The sequence below is a fragment of the Apus apus genome, chromosome Z (genome assembly GCF_020740795.1).
Source record: "Apus apus isolate bApuApu2 chromosome Z, bApuApu2.pri.cur, whole genome shotgun sequence".
NCBI classification, from domain to species: Eukaryota; Metazoa; Chordata; class Aves; order Apodiformes; family Apodidae; genus Apus; species Apus apus.
In genome coordinates, this window is record NC_067312.1 from 22,773,874 (window position 1) to 22,796,272 (window position 22,399).

The following is a 22,399-nucleotide window of genomic DNA, read 5'->3' on the forward strand; positions in this document are numbered from 1 at the left end:
ATTTAACCTCTTAGTTTGAAACCACTACCCCTTGACCTATCACAACAGGCCCTGCTGAAAGTTTATCCCCAAAGCTGGATAAAGTTATGATACTGTCTGCTATAAACAAGGTATATAATCTAGCTCTGTCCTTTAAAAATGGTTGTGTAACATGGCTTCTGTGTCCAATACCAATGATGAGCTCATGGAATGACAGTGTACACATTCCTGTGCAACTTGTTTGGCATTGCCAATAATGCTTTTTTCTTCCGACATTAGCTTTCTCGTTATTTTAGCCTAGGCAGTGTGTTCCTGGCTTAATTTTTTCCCAAACTGCTGCAAACATTACTACTTCTACTGAAGTACTCAAAATAAATGATGGCAGTCATTTCAACTAAGCTTACTTAAGGCAGGTGTTTCTGATGTAGTCCTCAATGAAAGCTCAGGCAGCTCCTCAAACTGTTGTGAACCTGGGACTAGGCACAGTCCTGTTACTATGTTGGGTAGTTAAATCTACTCCAAATACAGTGACATGAACTTTGACTGTTTATGTTCATGTAACACCACTGCACTGATGCAGTGCTCAGGAGTGTGCAGTTCTGGTAACTTCATTCGTGAAACAAGATGTGATGCATGCTAATCAAATTCACTACCATTAGGAAGCTTATCTGCAGTGAGATGAAGGGTTATCATCAGGGATGAAAAGGAAGAAAAATAGGAAGAATAGGAAGAAGTTAAATGTAGCACACCTCTTCTGTGATGACCTTAACAACAACAAAGAAGGCAAGTTTATTAAAATTCAATCTTAATGTTTTACATACTTTTATTGAAAAGATTTTCTGGCCAACTCAAATTGCAGCACCTCATGAATTGTTTCCACTCAGAAAGCCTTTTCTTTCAAGAAATCTTTACATTACATCCATGCCTACTCCAACAGTTCAGAATAAGAACTATCTCAGAATAAAACTCTGATGTACACATAATCCCCAATAAATCTGAAGGTAGCATACAGTAAGACAATACCAAGTGACAAAACATTATTTTTAAGTTGGCTAGACATACTATTTTTGAGCTGAGATTCTTTAAGAAAAGCCACAACGCTGTCACTGGATGTTGTATTTACTCAATTTCACAATTAAGTCAAAATCCTACAAAAAGTTATTCAGTCTTTTCAAATAATCCTCATAGTTAGTAATGCTTGAGTGAGTTCTAGTTGAGGAACTATTTCAACTACATAATGTGTAAATCTACACTGAAAACTAAAGTTCAGTAAAACTGGTGAAACAAGCTTAAATTTATAACTGAAGCAGTTTATATTGTAGTATTAATTTATAATACAAATAAACCTCTTAGTGTACCTGTTTACACTAAAGAGTTCACAGACTAATGCAACACTTTCACAGTTTCTTCAAGTCATGGTAAATAAACTCCATTTAAAAACACTTACGGTAGCATTCCATTATGTAACAAGCAATCCTTTGTACTCAAAAACAGGCATTCAGTATTCCTCTGCCCTCAAATGTGATGTTACAAAAAATCCAAACTGGTGACCTTGAACATTTTGAAGTAGATCTATACGGAGAGGCATGTGTAACTGAAGCATAAGCCAGCTAAAATAAAATTACAGAATTGGGATTTTTCTAAAGAATGCCCATCTTCTCAGTTAAAAATACTCAAGGAAGAGGTACCTATCATGCCTAGCAGAATTTACTCATATTTTAAAAAGCTATGAAGAGACAGTAAGCTCTAAGAAGGTCTGGGTCTGCTCTGCAGTACAGGCTAAGCAGATGCATAAATCAGAGCAGCCAACTGCCTTGTGCAAGAAGTTACTGGCTGGAAAGGATGAATAATTTCTAGTTCAGTTGGTGCAAGAAAACAGTTCACTCCATTGTAACTTATTTCCAAATGTATCAGGTTGTCTGAAGAAAGAGTAAATACCCCTTCTCGCTACCTACCTATATGTAGGCATTAAAGCCCATTTCTTAAGCATTTGACTATTTTACAGCTTAGTGTTCTTTCTGCTACTATTCAAGTCATCAGACTTGCATAAACTGAAGCAGCATTTAACACCATTTACATGAAATTTAAGTAACAAAAGAAAACTACAAGTAAGAGTCACTGTAGAAAAGTGCAAATGTACTAAATTATTAGTTTACATATTCTTTGCTTTATCTAAGGTATGTAGTGCGAAAACATAGTAAAATTGATAATAGTACAATAAAAGCCACAGCCACAGATAATGGGTTACATTTTCTTTGCCAGGTGAGGTCCAGAACTTTCACAGGTAAACATTATTTTTAATGTAGCAAAAATATCTGCCCATCTGTGAAAAAACACTGCTCTCCTCCACTCTCTGGTTCTCCCAATTCAATGCTACTCCAGAAAGAAAAGTGGTGACAAGCAGTTGTTACCTCTCCGTAACTCCTTTACCAACATGAATAGGTCCATGCATGGTTTCTGCAATTGGCAATGGCTGTGCACTCAAAAAGGGGGGCAGAAGATTCTGGTGCACACAGAAGACTATAAATTGTTAGCAGAGTTGCATGTGCAGCAGAAGAGACATCATTAAGTCACTGCAAACTCCTCTAAATTCAAACAGTGCTACACCCATGTATCATGGGCTTGTGAACGAGTAATCTTTGAGAAGAGAGGTGTAGGTGACAGTTCCATGTAAAAAATACAGTAAGAACTGTATTATGGAAGTTTTGTATCACATTTTACTACCTGCTCTTCTACATTAGAGTTATAATGAGTGTACACTTCTTTTACACTATGTTATTTAATATTTTAAGGCCACTACCTTAATCTGAAAGCATGACTTCTACGTAAGAAAACATAGCTGGATTGACATGATACCACAGACTTCTTTAAGAAGTTTTTTTTGTTTTAAACTTCATTTGACTTCTTGAGGAGTAAACTTAATCTGTAAAGGCAGATTACATCCTCAAGCGCACACAAAACACTTCCATCTCAGTATCACTACAGTCCGTCCATAAATAATACAGCATGTATACAATTAACAAAATAACCCAACTAAACCCTCCCCCCACAAGTAGAACATTACTAGCTAAACAGTGCCTCAGACCTTTAGTCTTGCAACACTGTTCCCCATTCTCAATTTTCTTTGCTCAGTTATGATGTCTTCCAGTAACAAACAGGGAAGCTAATAAACAATGGAGGAAACATTTTCTTTTTGTGATGTATTTCCATGTAATATTCAACGCCACCATTAGATGAATGTGTTCGCTAAAGAGTAGTACCATTTATTTCTAATAGAAAGAGCTGGCAATTCTAGTAACTTAAGACAGATTTTGGAATAATTTCTTGGGAATATATTTTTAAGCCACTCAAATTTTTTCTGACACCAGTTAACTTCTGTAACCTTGTTATAAATATTCAATTAACTCAAATCCCTATTTTATCAAGGAAGAATTTAAAATTGTACCAAGCTAACTGCAGCAAAACCAATTTCAAGGCACCCTTGTAACGAGCCCATTCCATTACTTGCAAATGTACAAAATTTAAAAAACACTGCAACAGCACAAGTTTACTGAACCAACTACCCAATACAGGATATTTTTCTGTAACCACCAAGTTAAATAAAGTCCTCTCTTCAGATAGCAGACCTGGCTACATACTAAATCGTGCAAACAAAACAAATCAGTAAACTACAACCTAAATTGCAGGTGCTGTAAAATTAAGCCACATCCAGGACACCAGCGGCCACTAACTGTCTTGAAAGCCAGTCCAGTCCTTCATAGAGCCCCGTACCACTTCGGGCATCACAACCCTGAATATACCAGCTACGGCCACAGCAGAGTTTGTGGAGACTAAGCAGTTCTGTGATTTCTTCCACTGAAAGAGCACCTGCTACATCCTGCAACAGAATCAGATACAAAGACTCAATTATTCTTCTGTATTAAGTCTGAAGAATTAGACTAATCAGGCTTAGTCTGTATCTACAGATGACATAAAAGCTTTCCAAACACGAAAGCCAAATAAAATATTTATACATTCACTAGCTGTTACCATAAACTAGTTGTTCAATCTCCTAAGCACTCTAGCATCACTTATTTTACCAGCATTAAACATAAGGAAAGCATCTACATTTTATGATTTCTGCATGACCATTCCCTACCCCTAGCAGAAGATTAAGAAGCTGGAATTTGATACACAAACTGGCAAAAAGAGTAGCAGAATTTAAAAAAATAAAGAGTACCTGTTTATTAGCAAAGATCAAGAGCAAGGCATCCCGCAGTTCCTTCTCTGTTATTAATTTTGCAAGTTCACTGTGTGCTTCACTGACCCTGTCTCTGTGACTGCTATCGACAACAAACACCACCGCTATGAAAGAGAGAAATGTTGTACATGCATTCAAGTATCAACTGTGCAGAATTAGCTTTCAACTTATGCAATTTTTTTTTTTCAAGTAGTCTTCTACGTGAGGTTTCTCAGCAGTGCACAACTTCAGTTTCAAGTCTGCGAGGACTGAGAAATCCCTTATGTACCTCTATACTTTTGACAAAAATCTAGAATTAATCCTAAAACAGGGAAAAAAAGTCTGCCATTTTTTGCCTAGTTAAATGTAAGGCCTGTGTTATTTTAACTACTTAGTTCTAAAACCAGAATAACTCTGTGTGGATTGAATATCTCGGTTTAAACCGTATCTTGATCCATTTACACTCAAATGACTCCCACATTATTGTTCCAGTTTCCCTTAACTGCCAGTAAAATTCACAGGTTTAGCCAAAACAGCAGCTACAAACTACAGAATCCAGAGAACATTCCCATGGACCCTACACATCAGCAGTAGATTTCACTATCCACTACTGAGTGTAACCAACACACCAGAATGACGGAAGAGTCAGGGAGGCCAAGCTAGAGGACAGAATTTAAACTCATGGTTTTTGCAATGGAAAAACCCACAACACCAAACTAAACAAAACTGAATGGCAGGTATACAGCAAGTTAACTTTTTAAGACTTTCTCTCCAACATATAATCCTTCAAGACAGACATAATTCCATGCTACTGGTGTTCACACAATACATTTTAAGAGGACAACAGAAATCCCAAAATATTTTTTTTTTTAAGTTTGAAAAGATGAGCAATTTGAAATGCAATGAAGGCTGAAATAATGCACAAAGTGGAACACACAAACTGGTGTTTGCCATTCATAAGTCCTTCAGACAATTGTGAATGAATTAATAAAGACGAACACTCTTCCAAACTGAAAAACTACCAAGGACAGCATGAGTTTTTTAAATCAGCACCATTTATAACAATGCTGTCAGAATCAGTAGTCGAGGCTATGTCCAGATACTACACTGCAATAATAAGTCAGAGGTTACAGAACTCTGTAGAACTTTTAAGTTGCCAAATAAGGCTCCTAAAGTCTGAGCACTTTCATTTCAAGTGCTATTTAAATTTCATACCTGGCAAGTACTACCTCTCACTATGCCAACTTGTCTGCTGTCAGCTAGAACCAGTTTAAGAGATTCTAATTTTGTTTGGCTCCATGAACTGTCTGATGGATTTATGGAGAATGCACCTTTATCATGCAGCAGACACTATGACCAACCGTATTAAAATTTCTTAGCTCATGATTCTAGCAGCTGCACTTTGCATTAGATGAACAGTTTTCTACAGTTAAAAATTATTTCTAATAATAACCTTTTTGGCTCTGAAATACAAGCTAGAAGACAAAACTGAGTTTAAAAGTTCTTTTAGTCTCACCTTGTGTATTGAGATAATAATGTTTCCACAGGGGCCTCAATTTGTGCTTCCCTCCTACATCCCAAATAGTAAACTTCAAATTCTTGTATTCTACTGTTTCAACATTAAAACCTAGAATAAAAATATTAAGAATTTTTTAGTCTTGTTCTGTATGAATATATATTAAAAACCCCTACAGGTAAGTCAAACATTTAGAAAAATAATTACATTTAAGTTGTTGCTACTAACCTATTGTTGGAATTGGCTGCATGAATTCATCTTGCTTTAACTTAAACAAAATAGTTGTTTTGCCAGCTCCATCTAATCCTAAAGTGACGACCCGAATTTCCATTTTTGGTCCAATATGTACCCTGTTGTCCTGGCAGAAACAGCATACAAAAAGGGAAAGTTTAGGAAATTCAAATTAGAAATTATTTATAAAGTGATTAAATGGATGGATACCACAAATACAAGGTACAATCACCAAGCACCTCCAGTAAAAACATAAACCAAAGTATTCAATAATCTCTGTAGTGGACCTGTAACTTCTGCCTGAGTTATCACATGCCTTGTTTGTAGCAATTAGAATCGTCTGACCAGAGAACTCTGTTGGTTTTGTAGCTTTTCCACTATGTTCTGTCACATGATTAATGCTCCCACCTACAGAACTATTTCCTTGCTGGACACTCTGTAGCTGCCTCTTCCAATCCTTTACCATAACATAACAGCAACAGTATGAGCATCAAGCAGTGATCTGAAACAGCGAAGAAAATAAAACAACCCAAGTCTTGCTTGGAGGCAAGGAAAGACTGCCATTCAGACCAAGCTACCATGAGTATGGAAAAAGCTGATACTAACAATGCAATCAACAACGATGCTAATACAAAGCAGCAAAGTGACAATTGTAAAATAAACAATGTAGTCTATGATTACTATGCATCTTTGAAATATATTTTGAAGTACTTAGATAAGTACCTTGATAAGGTACCAGAGTTTCCAACATTAGTATTATGTAGCAATATATTTGTTTTCTTGCAAAATCCAGACAGCACTGTGATGGGCTAGCAATGTACAAAAATCTGAGCGGTTTTGTATATCTATATATACACACACACAGCTTTTTATTTCTTTTTGCATTTGAAATTATATTGAGTGCAAAAAATGCTACAACCTCTCCTGACACAAGACCAACATGCACCTGTGACTGACTGTATATACATCTACATCATGTAACTTGATAGATAGATAGATAGATAGATAGATAGATAGATAGATAGATAGATAGATAGATACACACACACACAAAGGATCCATTATGTAGCCAGATGTATGTCATCATGACGTGCAACTCCATTCTACCTGCTGTCACAGATGAAGCAGTGTACAGACAGAATAATCACTACAGATTAATTCAATGACTATATGATGCTGCAGTCTCTAAACAGACTAAAACCACTGAGAAACTACCTTCTAAAAAAATAAATTAAAAAAATGCAAACACCACAATGCAAAAGTCAGCAGCATCATTATTTTAAGTGTAAGAGTCAGATGAAAGGTCCTTCTTACCTAGCAAGTTGTCTGAAACCAGGTAAAAATGGATATACATGAAGGTAAGGAACAGGGAAAGCACGTGGCCTAGACTCCCCTCGATACCCTCCCTGTGTCTAACAGCTTGCAGCTCATGGACTCACTGAGTCAACAGTGTGGCTCCTGCAGCTTACAGACCTTGATGTATTACTAATCTAGGCATGTTTCTTTCTTGAAACCACAGACATTTAGTCATGGAACTCCACAGACTACGTGTTGTGAAAAAAGTGAAATGAACTTGCACAAGCAGAGCACTTTGAGCACTACAACTCTGGTACTACACAAGGCAGATGCTTCAAAACCAAAATACTAACTGAATATTTGAGATCTGGAAAATAAAAAACTGATATTTATTTGCTTTTTAATAGATTTCCTCTAATTTCTAGGTTTTTGGATTCAGACCTGACGTCAAATTCAGTGACAACACTGCAATACACCATGTTATCTCCTTCTGGAGAAAACCCTGTGAGCAAATTATTGACAAGCATCACAGCAAGAAAGGTGCAGACAATGAGAAAGAACACAACAAAGAATGCAAAAAGCACTTAAGAGTCTTAAAAATGCCATTCTTCCCTCACCTTTTACACACTCAAGCCTCAGTTCTGATTTTGTCCAAAATTTCTGGGGGTGAATCTCCCCAGTTCTGCTCTGTCCCTGCAAGGAGGAATGAAAAGGGGCAGCTCTGGATACAGCTGCTAAGTTTACAGGTTTTTTGCTGGACACAACACCCTGACTGTGGCTAAGGCTTGCCAACAGTGAGCCAGCCTGGCCATCCTCTTGGGGCTCCACCACAAGCACCAGTCACCTCCACAGCTCCCACAGCCGGAGGGCAGTGTTAGCTGTGCAACTCTGAGCATTAGGGAAGTGGAGGAGAAGAATGCTTCAGTCAAATTTAGCCATCCTGTCACAGTTTGCTTTTTGTAAGGCCTCAAGTGAAAACAAGTTATTCTTCAGATGTTTGTACTCTCTCAGAAGGCATCAAAATGCAATCTGTGACAGACACCACATTTTCACTTTTTGAAGATCTGTCACCTCAGGAAGAACCTTGCAAGAAATGTTTCTATTCAGAAATCAATGTATGGCTCCTGTAATGTAAATCTACTGATGATTGCAGCAAGCAATTGACAGGCATAAAAAAATACCTCTGCAGCAATTGTATTAGCACCTTTAATAAAAAATGTTATCTTGAAAAATCAGGCCAGTAAAACCCCTTCATGACTGCATTTCTAGCAGATGCATAACTTGCTAGCATACTTAAAAACATGTAAATCTGTGACTTCTGTTCAAGTAAAAAATGTTGTTTACTTAAATCACAATACAGAAAGTACAGAACAAAAACCCATCTCAACAATAATATCTTGATTTTTGTCCTTGCCCTTTGTTAAAAATTGGTTGACACGACAAAAGCTGTATATAGGTTTTCTTAGTGTGAAGTGTTTTCCAAGGTTACTGTCTTCTTAAGTACTCTGAGCATTGATAAAGGGTTAGCAGTTTCCCATACTTGCTTCAACACTGACGGACAAGGGTTCTTTACTATCTCAGGTACTGTTTGCTTACTCACTTTCCCTCACCCTAGTATGTACACACGCATATTTAGGATGATCAATTACTATGCCTATATATACCACTCCACAGCCACTGCTCTCATTTGACCAGGACAAAACAGCAATCTCTCCAAACAAGGATCACACTCCTGGATGAGGAGCCATTTCCTTGTCAACACGCTTAGTATATGAACACATCTCACTGTATTGGGTCAAAGTCCTCAAACACATAGGTAAAGAAGGATGCATTGGAAACAATATATCAACAACTTTTGGAAAAAATCATATGCTAACATGTCTTGAAAGATCCCTTTCAATGAACAGGTGGCATTAAAATGATATTAAAGCAATACAAAAATCTAATGTGTTGGTGAAAGCAAAGTTACTATATGACAAATTATAATTTTACAAATTGAAAGGAATACCTTATTTTTAATATTATAAACTGAAAGTTATAACAGCATTATTGCATTTAAAATATGCATGCAATTTTCAGGAAATCAAATACTAAACATTCTGCAGAAGTTATGCTGCCTCATGAAAAAGTTGTAATGCATGGCAGAACAAAGGGCAGATTCCTGGTCTGAGTGGAATGTACAACAAATCAGTGATGTTCCCAAAGACATTTCTTGAACTCACAAATACTATCTTACATATTTAAAAGAAAGCAGCTGATGTTCATGCAAAGGTACTTATGTAGCCAAGGCCAACCAAATGTTTCTCACACGGCACTTGTCATATAAGACACTGTGGCTTTAACTGATACTGAACTGCCTAGAATTGCTCCAACAAATGCAGCATCATAATGAAGACATTATTCCTGTTTTCTTTTAAATTACATTTGGGACCTCATAAAGTGTATAATGAGCCTTCATGAGATAAAGAATACCTTCGTAAAAGTAACAGGTATGCTAGCATCCAGCTGCACGTGATCTGCAAGTTCCGTAAACTGCTGCTGCTGTTTCTGTAGGGTCTCTAGCAATCTTGTAATTTCCTGTTTAGCCAACACTACTCTGCAGTCATCCTAAACAGATAAAGAGAAGAGTGCCTTTCCTTCAGCAACTTACTTAAAACAAAACGAACACAATGTAAACATGATGGCTGGAAAAAAAGCATTTCAAATAGAAATACTCTATTTAAAGAAACTCATATTTACAAACCAGATTCACTTTAAATTGCAACACAAATATGAAGGCCTTGTAAATTCTCCTTAATACTAATAGTTACTAAGTAGTTCTTAAGTTTTACAAAACTTTTTTTTTAATCTCCCTGAGTCCTGTAGGAACAAGGATATAAATTATAAGAGACAGTAATGTAATACATAAATGATATTTATATCATACATATATCATTCCAGCAGCTAGAGCAGAGCAGCTGTTTTGCAGCATACAACCACACATTTAACACAGAAAGTTAATATCCACCCATTAATGGTAGGAACATTTGCATCGTTAGAAGTACATACAACTAAGCAACCAGACACTATCTCTAAACAAATTATAAAAAAAGTGCAAATAACACACTAAAGTAGTATCTTCTCACACTCAGCTTACTGTTTGCTACACATACTATTTACTTCTTACTATGACTAAATTAAGTGAATAATGGACCAATCAGATACTCTCATATAGCGACTTTCTTCACATATTGAATATGTTGAATTATACTTACTACAGGTAAACTTATTTAGTCCTAAAAGCTTTTTTCTTTCCAGACTCATATGACAAGTATCTTCGAATACCCATACTGGTAATTGCAACTGTAAAATCCTTCCCATACATCTTGTAGCTTTTTGCTTCACTTTCATCTCTCCTTCCCATTAACCTCACAAATATCCAGAAAGGGAATCATGCCACCGGCTTTTCAGCAACTGTAGGACACAGTGCTTTTGTACTAATTACCCTTGATCTAACAGCCTGTAATGAATACTCCAATCTCATGTTATATCGTAATTGTTATAACATTGTAAAGGAAATTCAAATGCTAAGTATCACTTGTTGTAACCTAAACTTAATTTGCAGTTGCACTTATCTTGCAACATGTTACAACTCACTTGCCAACCTACCTGTTGTAAAGTCTTTTCACAATGAAGGCAAGCTGTTGAAACCTGTGACAAGAGGATGGTCATGTCTTCTTGCTGTTGCCTAAGCCAAATCAACTTCTCTCTCACGTGAGCATCAACAACACTAAGAGCCATTTCCTCCTGACGACAAAGTGTTTCATGAAGATCAGAAAAATAGGCTCGGACACATGAGCGAGCGTTCTCTGCAGTCCCTGGTACCTGCAGTGTTGCAGTCAGGAGATCCAGAGGATTAGGGACCAGCAGTTGATTCCAGAAGTACATTTTTCAATCCCAGTTTCTAACTTATGTTCACATCCACTTGGCTACATCACAGTTCAAGTCCCAGTTACGCAGAAAGTCTCATCAGTCCTAAATCTAAGATTCTCCAAGAAGTTACTCCAGTAATCAAGCAGCTTATTTGTGTGTACACACACCTTACTAAAAACAAGCAGTGGAAAAAGCCTCAACACTATCACAGCACCCAAAACCAGATTAAATCTGTCACAGTACATCAATACTGTGCTAACACCTATACAGCTTTCCCTACTGTCTCCCTGTTCTAATGTATCTAATGTAGCCTAAAAACATTATTACGGACTGCAAGTTCTCCTCTTACATACTGGCTTAAGCCTCAATGCCAACTTGGTAGAGGTAAGAATTTAAGGTCTTGCCTTGTAAAACTTACGGATAATTTTAAAAGAAATTCCTTATCTTGGTTATTAAAAAAAGCAAATATTCTGTGCATGTGGGGGGGAAAAAAAAAAAGAGCATACATGTTCAGTATGGGCCATTCCAACTCCATCTTCAACTATTTGTTCTCCTCCTTCTATATGCTGAACAATTCCAAGTAATTTTCTGGAATAATCTGAGATTTCTTCTGTGAAAGTTCTTATACAGTGGGCCATGTCTAAAATGGACGCACGAATCTGGTTTGCTTCTGGTTCCAAGACAGAATGCTATTAATTAAAAGCAACATATCAATGATCAATAAATACTTCCCTTAATAATATTGTCTCTTTTAGTAGGTATTAAATATATATATATGTGTGTGTATATTTACGTGTACATACATAAATTTAAACAGGAAAGGTGCAATAATGCAAAACCATCTGGAAATTTAAAAAGCAGTCATGACCTACAGATCATGTTTAGACTAAGACAGGCATCTAGCAATTACATAAGCAAATACACCAATTTGCCTGTTTACCATAATCAATTATAAATAAAGAAGGGTAGTTAGACTGCACGATTGGATGAACCTAGCATTTGCATGACTGAAACAACTTTCAGAACTAGTGACTCAGTACTATCAGAAAAGCATCACATAAATGGATAGTCCATCTTAATGAATAAGTAAGTTATTGTGGTCTTAGAAATAGGGTTTTTTTCTTGTAATTTTACCATGGCAGTCATCTTAAATAAAGGGAAAACAAAAGAACAGTATGAAGTTACTACTACAAAGACTTAACAAGAATCTACCCTTCTTTGTACTTTAATTGGATAAATAAATATGCAAGCCACCCCACAGCATGACTAGAAACAGATTATTAGCAGTACCTTATGACCTTGATGCTTCCCATATTCTTTGCAGACACAACACATAAGAGGACTGGCCTGACAGCCCTCTTCTAAGCAAACAAACTCAATAGCATGCACTTGGTGTTGGGAGCACATGGTCTTCTCATGAGGCTTATCAGCAAGAGGCACACGCCTGTGTTTTGCTAGTGTCTTTGTAGAATGAGTAAGCTGGGAACAGTCTGCACACAGGTGAGTGGCACAAACAGTGCAATATACAGATGCAACGTGGGCTTCGTCTTCATCGCAACGAATGATACTCTAACAAATAAAAAACAACAAAATGGAAGTTATTAACATTTAACCCAAACAACTGAGGAAAATCAGAAGACCTACGACCATTATAAGCCCAGAAACACACTTTATTTAAAAGTTACACATGAATAAATACTTGGGCTCTTCTGAAAACTTGATTTTAATTTCTCAACAAATTTTTTAAAAATCAAAGTCAGTTTCCATGAGAGTCAACTCTGACAGAGTAGTCTAGAGGTTTCAATGGTTTTGTAAATTGAAACTTCAGTGGAAGTTGTAAAGGTTTGGAGGACAAAATAACTTAGGCTCCAGTTATTTCCTCCAAAACAGTCATTACAGAACAAATTATTACAAAGTTACAGACAGACAAAATACCAACAGGCACTTAGGACAGTGATCTATTCCTAAAATGGCATTGCATGATTCTTTTTGTCTACAAGTTGTTAATAGCCAGTTTTGTTAACAAAGTACTGTCACGTGATGTAGCGATATCAAATTACTATAAAAGGCAACTACTAAGAGTCGAAGCCTTTGGAAAGAGTTTGAGAAGTTTTAGAAAATCATTCTTAAATTACAGTAATTAAAATAGCCAAATAAGAAATCTTTCGTAAAAACCTTAAAAATCTAGAAAAGGGCAAGAGTACGCATGCTTGGCAATACCTTTTTATTTTCTGCTTTATTCAGTACAGATTAGCATTTAATTATAAAACAATTAATTGAAGCCTTAATAATAGATACAGAAATAAAACAGCATTACTAGTAAAATTACATTTGGGAAATAACTTTTTTTTTCCTATCAGGAGATAAGCTTAAGCAAATTTAACAACTTTTTGCTTTGTTTAAAACTCAGTACCTCTCCAGATAGCCCAATGGCTTCTTCTGCTGTCCCACACTGCCCAGCCGGTCCATTCTGCAACCGTTCCAAGAGTTCCAACAAAGCAAAATTCTTTTTCAAGCCCCAGACACCAGAATCTCCTATTTTGAGGAAGAATTAAATGAAGTGAAAGAGAGGAAGAAAAACCTCAAGGAAACACCAACATTAAAAGTTCCACAGCCACTGTTTATATTCTGACAAATATTAATAGCACATTAACTACAGTGATATTAACGAGAGTGAGATACAACTACCACTTTTTCTATCTAAGCTCATTCTGCCTTTCCATCCTCTTCCTTCTTTCCATCATGGAACTATTTAATATTTATGCAGATTTTTCCCTACTTAAAAGATGCCAAGATTACAAAAAATTTACAAAACCTCAGTAAAAACACTCGTAAAATAATCCACAATGACCTGCAACTAAAGACTACAAAGAACACACAAACTCTGATGTGCATCATAAAAAATAGTATTTTGCATAACTACGTACAGTGAACATTTCTACTGTACTACAGAAGCTGTGAAGAATTCACAATGAACAATCTTGTATTCCCTGAACCACAAGATGCAACACTCCCTTCAGATCTCAGTCCAATAAAAGCCCAAATAGGAGTTAAAACAATATTTAGAAAGACCTACCTCTCTGGGAAAGCTGAGCCAGAGCTTGGTTATGCTCACAGTCAAAATTGTTCACTCATGTGCACACAGAACTTCCTGTGTTTCCATTTGTGAACCCTGCCTCTAGTTCTGTCACTAAACATACTGAAATAAGCCTGGCTCCATCTTCTTCACACCCACTCTTCAGATATTTGTAAAATATCTCTCAGCCTTTCTTCATATGGGAGATGCTCCACACCTTTCACTATCTTACTGGCACCTTCCCCCAATAGCTTCACATATCTCTTGTACTGGGAAGTCCAAAACTGGACACAGTATTCCAGGTGTGGCCTCACCAGTGCTGAGGACAGGGCAAGGACCACCACTTTGGACTTGCTAGCAACACTCCTCCTAACATAACCCAGTGTATCATTAGCCTTCTTTGTTGCAACAGCACATCAGGTAAACCAGGACCGCTCCTGGTCCTTTTCTGCAGAGTCGGCCTCCAGCTGTTTGTCCCTTTCTCTTCTCTCATTCTCTTAGAAGAATAATTAAAATCACAGAATATCTCAAGTTGGAAGGGACCCATATGGATCATGAAGTCAAACTCCCAGGTCCTCACACAACTACCTAAAACTAAACCATATGACTAAGAGCATCGTTCAAATGCCCCTTGAACTGTGAAAGGCTTGATGCCTTAACTTCCCTGTGGAGCCAGTTCCATGACAAACCACTCTCTCAGTGAATAATCTTTTCCTAATGCCAATTTGAACTTCCCCTGATGGAGCGCCATTCCACCTCCTCGTGTCCTATCCTTGGTCACCAGAGTTCAGCACCTCCCTGTCTCTTGCCTGCCTGCGGAAGATGTTGGCTGCCATGAAGTCACCCCTCAGCCTTCTCTTCTCCAAGCTGAACACATCAAGTGACCTCAGGTACTCCTCCCAAGACTTGCCCTCAGGACTTTTTACCATTGTAGTCACACTCCTCCAGACACACTCATTGTTTGATGTCCTTCTTATATTGAGCCACCCAAAATGACACACAGTACTTGAGATGGGGCTGTACCAGTGCAGTGTAGAGTGGGACAATTGCCTCCCACGTGTGGCTGACTAAGCTGTGCTTGATGCGCCTCAGGACACAGTTGGCCATTTTGGCTACCAGGGCACACTGTGAACTCAGATTCAACATGCCATCAACCCAAATCTCCAGATCCCTTTCTGAAGGGCTGCTCTCCAACCTCTCATCCCCACATTTGTATGCATAACTAGAATTACCCCAGGATTAAATGTCTCCACTTTATAGCTACATTCCTTTGTGAGGTGATGGACCACATCAAACAGTGGATGAATGTTATCTCTAATCCTCCTCTTGATGTTAACATATTTTAAAATGTTGTCCTTCACGTGGTGGCCAGTTTGAACTCCAGTCTTCTCCCCACAGGGACAAACAGCATACTCCCTTGTTGCCTGTGCTTGCTTCCAATGTCTGTACACTTTTCTGCTCAAGCTCTAGAAGAAAATCCCTGCTCAGCCAAAGTCGGCCTTTCGCCCCACTTGCTTGACTTCTGACACTTTGGAATTGCCTGCTCCTGTGCTCTAAAGAGATGGCTCTTAAAAAGTTGTTTACATCTAATGCAGAAAGCACCTAGCAACTTCTCAGGAGAGTTGTTATATGTAAAAGAAAAAAACCCAACATACTTCAGTAGTATGCTACTAGATGTTCCTCAAATGGGATGCTTGACATTTTCAAGTACTGACTAGATAGAACCTGAATTTCTCTTAAATATACAACCTTCTAGAAAGTTGTACTTGGTCACAATTATATACTTCCAGAAATCAGAAACAACCAGTTACAGATGGAAGACCTGAGAAGAGAGAGGTGTTCTTAATGGAGTTTAGTACTGAATTCACTATGAATTTCCAGAATGAGTGTCACTTCTACATATAGGCTCCAGTTATTATTTTTTTTTAATTATTTTATTCTTTAAAACTGGGAGCAGATCAACATTTGAAGTTGTTTACTGCCCAAACTAAACTGCATAGTTTAGAATCAGTTTAACTCCTAATTGACACTAACAAGACTGTTCATATACAGTATCAATACAAAGCAATTCACATAGCTACTTGCTAACAGTTCCTAATTTGGAGGGCACAAGTAAAGAAATGCTTCTGCTCTTCCTCCAGCCGCAATGCTATGATGAGCTCTTCTGCTGTTGTCACAGGAATTTCATTACTATCAGTTCACCAAAACTGGTAGAAGACAGATATATAAACCAATCCTCATTAAAACCCCTAAACATCCTGTTTTCCTAACAAATACCAGAGAGTCAGCCCATAAATGCCTATATTCTTGTAACATTTTTACCAGCTATTGAAATGACAGAGACAACCTCAAGTCATTACTTGATAATATCCAACATGACTTGTGAATATTAAGTTTTTTGGTGCCCTGTCCCATAGCAAACTGACTGTGCACAAGCTTCAGTTACTACAGTATATAAAATACTCACACTAACAGCACACCAATATAATGACTTCTCATACTAATGTGGACCTCATATGTCCAGATTAGCCACTAATCCAGACAGGCATTATTAGCAGAGTATATATGGACGTACACACATCAAGACAGTAAACCCACTTATGAACTAGATTATAACAAATTAGCCTTTAAGTAAACATCGTCTTAACCTTTAAGTAAACACTTGATAAGGCTGAGAGAGGAAGATGTTCAATCATTACAGAGTTTATTACACAAGTATTTTCACAGGTTTTAATGCTTATTAAAAATACCAAAACCACCACAACAAAACAAACAAAGAAGTACTCTCCCTAGTTTACACACTGGAATCTAATTTTAATCATGTTAATTCTGTTCCATGTCTAGCATGAAACAAAAGCCAAGAGAGAACAGTCAAAGCAGAACTTACTGAAATGTAACCAACAGAAAAGATGCGCCAGTGGCTAGTGTTTATTTTCCAGTTAATGACTTAAAGCTGTCAGGAGAAACAAAGTTACACTGCTTTTACATTTTTTTTGTTTTTTTTATTATATACCCTGAGATTTGCTAATATATTGTCAGTGCACTGTCGACCTTGGACACAGATGGAAAAAGAGGCAAAATTTACATACCAACTAGTAATCTACTGAAACAGAATTTATAATCAATAAGCACCCTATGAAACATATATCACACAGAAACTCATGCCTCACTTCACTGATACCAACCCTAAAGTTTACATATTTGAGGAAAAAGTAACTCTGCTTCTTTTAACACTAAACCTACTATAAAATTACTACATACTCCACATACACTTTTTAAACACAGCTGATCAAGTGCTTATTTTATATCTAAAAATACTAAAAGATGAATTGTGTAAATACATCTATTTAATTTCTGAGACTTTAGCTCTGATTCTGCTTTGGTCACAAATGTAAAAAACCTCCAGTGATCTCATCCTTTTGCCTACAAGGGATGTTTGTATCCATTACAAAACTGCTACAGAATGTGACTGCCTCTTCTCAAAAGAAAAATAAGACATGAATAGCAGAAGTGTGTCAGCCAGAAATGAGATAGTGATGGAGTGAAGATATTAAGACCAGCCGACAATACAAATGCCATTTACAAAAGCATGAAGCTTGTCTGCAAAAGTATTATATATAATGCAAGGAATAAAAGGAACTTTTGTCTAAACATCTCAACAAAGCTGGGAGAATGTTATACCACAGCCACAAATTTACTGCACAATGTTTTTAAGTTTTATCTTAGCACTCAAACACTAGAAAATAATACATAAATGTAAACAATACCAGGATTCCATGAAGGATGCCAGCACCTGCATGTATCAGTTGAATTACTTCTAAGGATAGAAAATAGTTTTCGTCCTGTAATGTGATAGTAGTACAGAGTTCATCTGAGCCGTGAACTGTTGAAAGCTTCCTTAGCAGAGCTGCTCAGCTAAACTCAAAAAACCAGAGCCTCCTAAGCTGTCACATAAGCACAGACTTCCCAACAGTTCTATGGTCCAAAAAACAGCAGCCCAGTAACACAACAAAGGAAGGAGAAAGAAACAGTTGCAAGAAGTAACTCCCCTCTTCTTTCAAACCAAAGTAATCAAAAAAGACTTAATGAGGAGTCTCTTCTTCTCCAAAGCCTATTTTATAAATTTTTATCTAAATGTATTACCTGAGTCAACATAATCTCCAGAATACATGCCTTCAAAATTTTTTAAATTGCAAAAAGCTTTACATCATTTTGGTTACAGAATGTTAACCCAGTTGAAGATAAACACCAGACAGCTGACATACCTTCAACATGTACACACTCACTTGAAATTCTCCACTAGAAGATTAAACACAGGCAACTTCACTAAAGAAGTTCATTAAAAAAAAAAAAGCCAAACAGATTGTGTTTAGTCTGCTCTACAAAGTAATGATTTGGACAGGCTTTAGTCCTGTAAGTTTATTACTAAATATACTCTCATAGCAAGATGAACTATTAGAATATTTTGCTAAGCACATAAACAACATGTTGTCAGTGTTCACTTGCAGACTCCGTATTTCCAGAAATCCTATTGACAAAGTACTTCTAACCCTGCCATCCCCTACAGTTTTATATCTATGTATTTATATATATATAAATCTATCTATCTATATCTCTCTCTAAAAGAGGCCACTCAATTTAAACCAAGTGTCCACTTCAGAAAAGAGAAAACACAGCCATATCTATACATACATAGAACTCCAAGTATTTATTTCAAAATGTACCCAAGATTCCTTGGGAAAACTTGGACACATATAGGTTTACATGATTTAGTTGCTTGTTTTCTTTTTCTTTTTATCACTATCTCTGAACTGTATAGGTCAAATGACCAATTAAAAGCATCTGCAAAACCCACAGTTACAGATAAAGGAATTATGTTCAACACAAGTATCTTTATGCCCTGATTATGCACTTCTTTTTCAAAAGAACTTTTTATTGGCAGCAATCCTAGAACCTAGATTTAGATACTAAACAGTTTCCTGAGACTATTTCATGAAATGGCAGAATGGCAACTGCTGAAATGGGTGGAAATGGAGCTTGCTTTTTCACATGCCCTCGAGGGGAGAGAAGAATGAAAAGTTCCCTGGTCTCAGACTTGCCATGCCTCCCTCCCAGCTCCACTCCTGAGCTCTCAGAAGGAAACAGAACTACTAACCAAGGCCAGTAACTACCAGGTGGTCAGAGCAAGACAATTAATGACCCAAAGACAGATGCCTCAAAGACAGGCCATGAAGAGCTGCCCTCCACAGAACACCCCATTTTTATATGCTGGAAGCAATACTGTTTCTTAAGACAGTTCTTACAGACTTGGTAAGACTAGAGGTAGCTCTCTTCTGCCCAATGACCATGCATAATATTTTTATTCTCAGAAGTATTTTTACTCACAAGCTGTTTTGCTAAGATTTTCTACCTATCAGTTTTTTAAGCGACTGCTGGTGACAGCACATCATTTTTCTTCCTAGTACTAGTCAGTAAGATGCAAGTCTACTATCCTACATACAAACTGAAGCTTTTCTTCTCTCTTCCTATTCATTGAAGCCTTACAAGTTTAATAACATTTCACTGTGTTTCATCAGAACCTCAGTGTTATATAAGATGAAAAATCTTTAAATGTTTTTATAAAGCTTCATTTTTGTTAAACCTGCAACTGCAAAAATTAATAATAGGGTATTTTCAGATGCCTAGGAAAAAAATGCACAGTAAAACTAAGAAGCAACGAGTTCCCTATCATAATAAAAATGAGACTTTTACTTTCTAAGATATAAGTGGTAGTCTTGGGCAGAAATGTTTCACATCAGCAGCACTGAGTCTCCTGCCCTTACACTCTCCCCCTTAAAAGCATGCTTTAAGAAGTCTTGTGCAACTGTAAAGTAAAACAAATTGTGACTCTTTTAACCACAGATTGGCAATCATTCATGATGCTCACACTTACTACTTCCCTCCCCCCAGAAAACAACCCCCTCTTTCATACAAAACTAGTACTTATTTTCCAGACTCCTATTTTCTTAGAAGCATCCTAGAGAGTGTTTTAATATTCCTACATTTGGTCTACAATCTAGCAGATTCTCTTACTACCAAGTGAATTCTTATTTGAGCAAATTTTATAGTTAAGAATTTCTTTCATGAATTACTAGATTGGAGATCTCCTTATCTGAGGATTCTCCTCCTTCCAACAGCTTTTATCTGCTGTGCTAGTTAAAACTGCTGAAGCAGCTCTGCTGACAAGTTCTCACCACAAATTCTTCTCCTCTCCAACTCTGTATCAAACACGTAATTCTGAAGGAATTATAAAATGTGTCACCTTTTGCCTAAATTAAACTTCACTGTTAGATAAGAGCTATATCTTACTCTTTCAAATACACTCTGCAAACACTCCTACAGTAGGAAATTCCTGTAGATAGCCTGCCACTAACCGTTACAGTATATAGAGAATTGTTTCACATATAAAACCCAAGTTTGTTATCACCGATACTTTCCTCTACATCACTTCATCATGAATCCAGACAAAGCATTTTGTAGAAGAAATTACGTACCTAACTGCACGGTTTATTAAAGTGTTCAGAACAGCAGGAAATTAATACCTATTCAGGAACCCTTAGACACTAATTTAAAATAAAGCAGTGCCTTTGTAAATTTAGGTGTACAGTCTTCCAGGTATAAAGCTTACAAGCCCACATTCAAGAAGATATTATCTTTATCTTCACTTTCTTTTTCTGTGACACCTACTTTACTAGTGCTTAACAGTGCTATGAGCTTCTTTGAATGAGAAGGAACACTGCATATTCATTACTTGGAAATGTGATCATTAAGTTGAGCATTAAGAATCTGTATCTACCACTATCTTCTGTATATCCTTTACTGACAAGTTTTAAGAACTTTAGACTTAGATTTTCTTACCTATTTCAGTAACTTGCCGATCGAAAGGACAACGAACTGCTCTGCCATGAAGGGGAAGCCGGGTAAGACAGTCATGACAGACAGTATGGCCACACAAAAGCAGTCGGGGAACTTTGTCACCTTGCAAAGAAAACACATCTTCACAAACTCCACACTCAAGAACCTAAAATTTAGAAAGACATCACATTGGGTTTTGAGCTGATAAAAATGCAAAACTTCATACAAGTAAGCCAAACAACACAGCTTATTTTACTGAAGTTCCTGCAATCACAGCAAATAGGCTGAGTTTGCGATCACAGCAGAATAGGCTAGTTTTGCTTTGTACACACAAATAATGGCCACACGAACGAAAATTTAAAAACAAATACAAAGACATGAAGTGAACATTTAAAGTCTTTGGTGCCCACCCGACCACCACTACTTCTTGCCCACTTCATTTAATGTGCTGCCATACAAAATGCCACTGGTTAGCAGCACAACTAAGTAAGAAAAAACGTCCCTGCAGGGAAAAGAAACGGAGGCAAGACCCTGCCGAGGCAGACTGTCAGCTTGCGGAGAAAGTTTCCATTCACAGCTGACGGATATAAAACGTCTGTCCTACCAAGTTAGCAATTTATTAAGCTACAAATGCAGCATGGAGGTAGCAGGAACAAACAGCAGAGGACCGGAGCATCTTAAAGCGCTAATAACAAGCAAAACTGACTGTCATTTAAAACCAAACCAAACAAACGAAAGCCAAGAAAACGCCCTACAACCCAAAGACAACAGAGCCGGCTGACCACCTCACGGAGCCCAGACGCTACTTGTTCTCCCAGGGAGCTCTCCGCTTTCAGGCCCTTCCCCCGCAGAGGCCCCGGCCCCGCATCCCACGGCTGCACGGGCCCGGCGGGGAAAGCGCCTCGCCCCAGAGAACGGCCCCGTCCCGGAGCCCTCGCTCCCGCGCTCCCCTTCCTCCCAGCTGGGCACGGACGGCGCAACCCCGGCCGCCACAGCCTGTCCTGCCGCAGGAGGCGGCCTAGACCGGGCCAAGAGCCGAGCAGCCCGACTCACCTTCACAGCAGCGCCGGCCGGGCCGCGGCCGGTGCCCCCGGCCCCCCGGCTGCCTTCCAGGCCCGCGCCGGCCGCGGCCTTGTTTACACCTGGGGCCGCCATCTTGGGGAGGGCGGAGCGGGGCGCAGGAAGGGACAAGCGCTGGGGCCGCCGCCCCCCGCGCCGGCGGGGCCCCGGGAGGCTGCGGGAGGCTCCGGGAGGCTGCGGGAGGCTCCCCCGCCGC

General features: G+C 38.0%; 1 protein-coding gene across 1 annotated transcript; it reads right to left on the minus strand.

The window, feature by feature from the left end:
- Positions 1–2,392: 2,392 nt before the first annotated feature.
- On the minus strand, positions 2,393–22,362 carry TRIM23 (tripartite motif containing 23). The gene is made up of 11 exons (XM_051642638.1): positions 22,177–22,362; positions 21,127–21,289; positions 13,567–13,688; positions 12,444–12,722; positions 11,660–11,842; positions 10,890–11,105; positions 9,714–9,848; positions 5,943–6,072; positions 5,715–5,825; positions 4,199–4,323; positions 2,393–3,856 (listed from the first exon to the last, which is right to left on the minus strand). The coding sequence occupies exons 1-11, from the start codon at positions 22,276–22,278 to the stop codon at positions 3,677–3,679; spliced, it is 1,746 nt and encodes a 581-aa protein (XP_051498598.1). The 5' UTR covers positions 22,279–22,362; the 3' UTR covers positions 2,393–3,676.
- Between the last annotated feature and the right edge of the window lie 37 nt (positions 22,363–22,399).

Bases quoted from the DNA above. Each gene is read 5' to 3' on its own strand.
- TRIM23 (XM_051642638.1), bottom strand. From the start codon at position 22,278: ATGGCGGCCCCAGGTGTAAACAAGGCCGCGGCCGGCGCGGGCCTGGAA. The intron at 12,723-13,566 runs GTACTGAGTTTT...TTTATTTGTTAG, and splicing joins CCATTGGGCTATCTGGAGAG to AGTATCATTCGTTGCGATGA. The intron at 11,106-11,659 runs GTATGCTCTTTT...GCAACACTGCAG, and splicing joins GAATGGCCCATACTGAACAT to GTACCAGGGACTGCAGAGAA.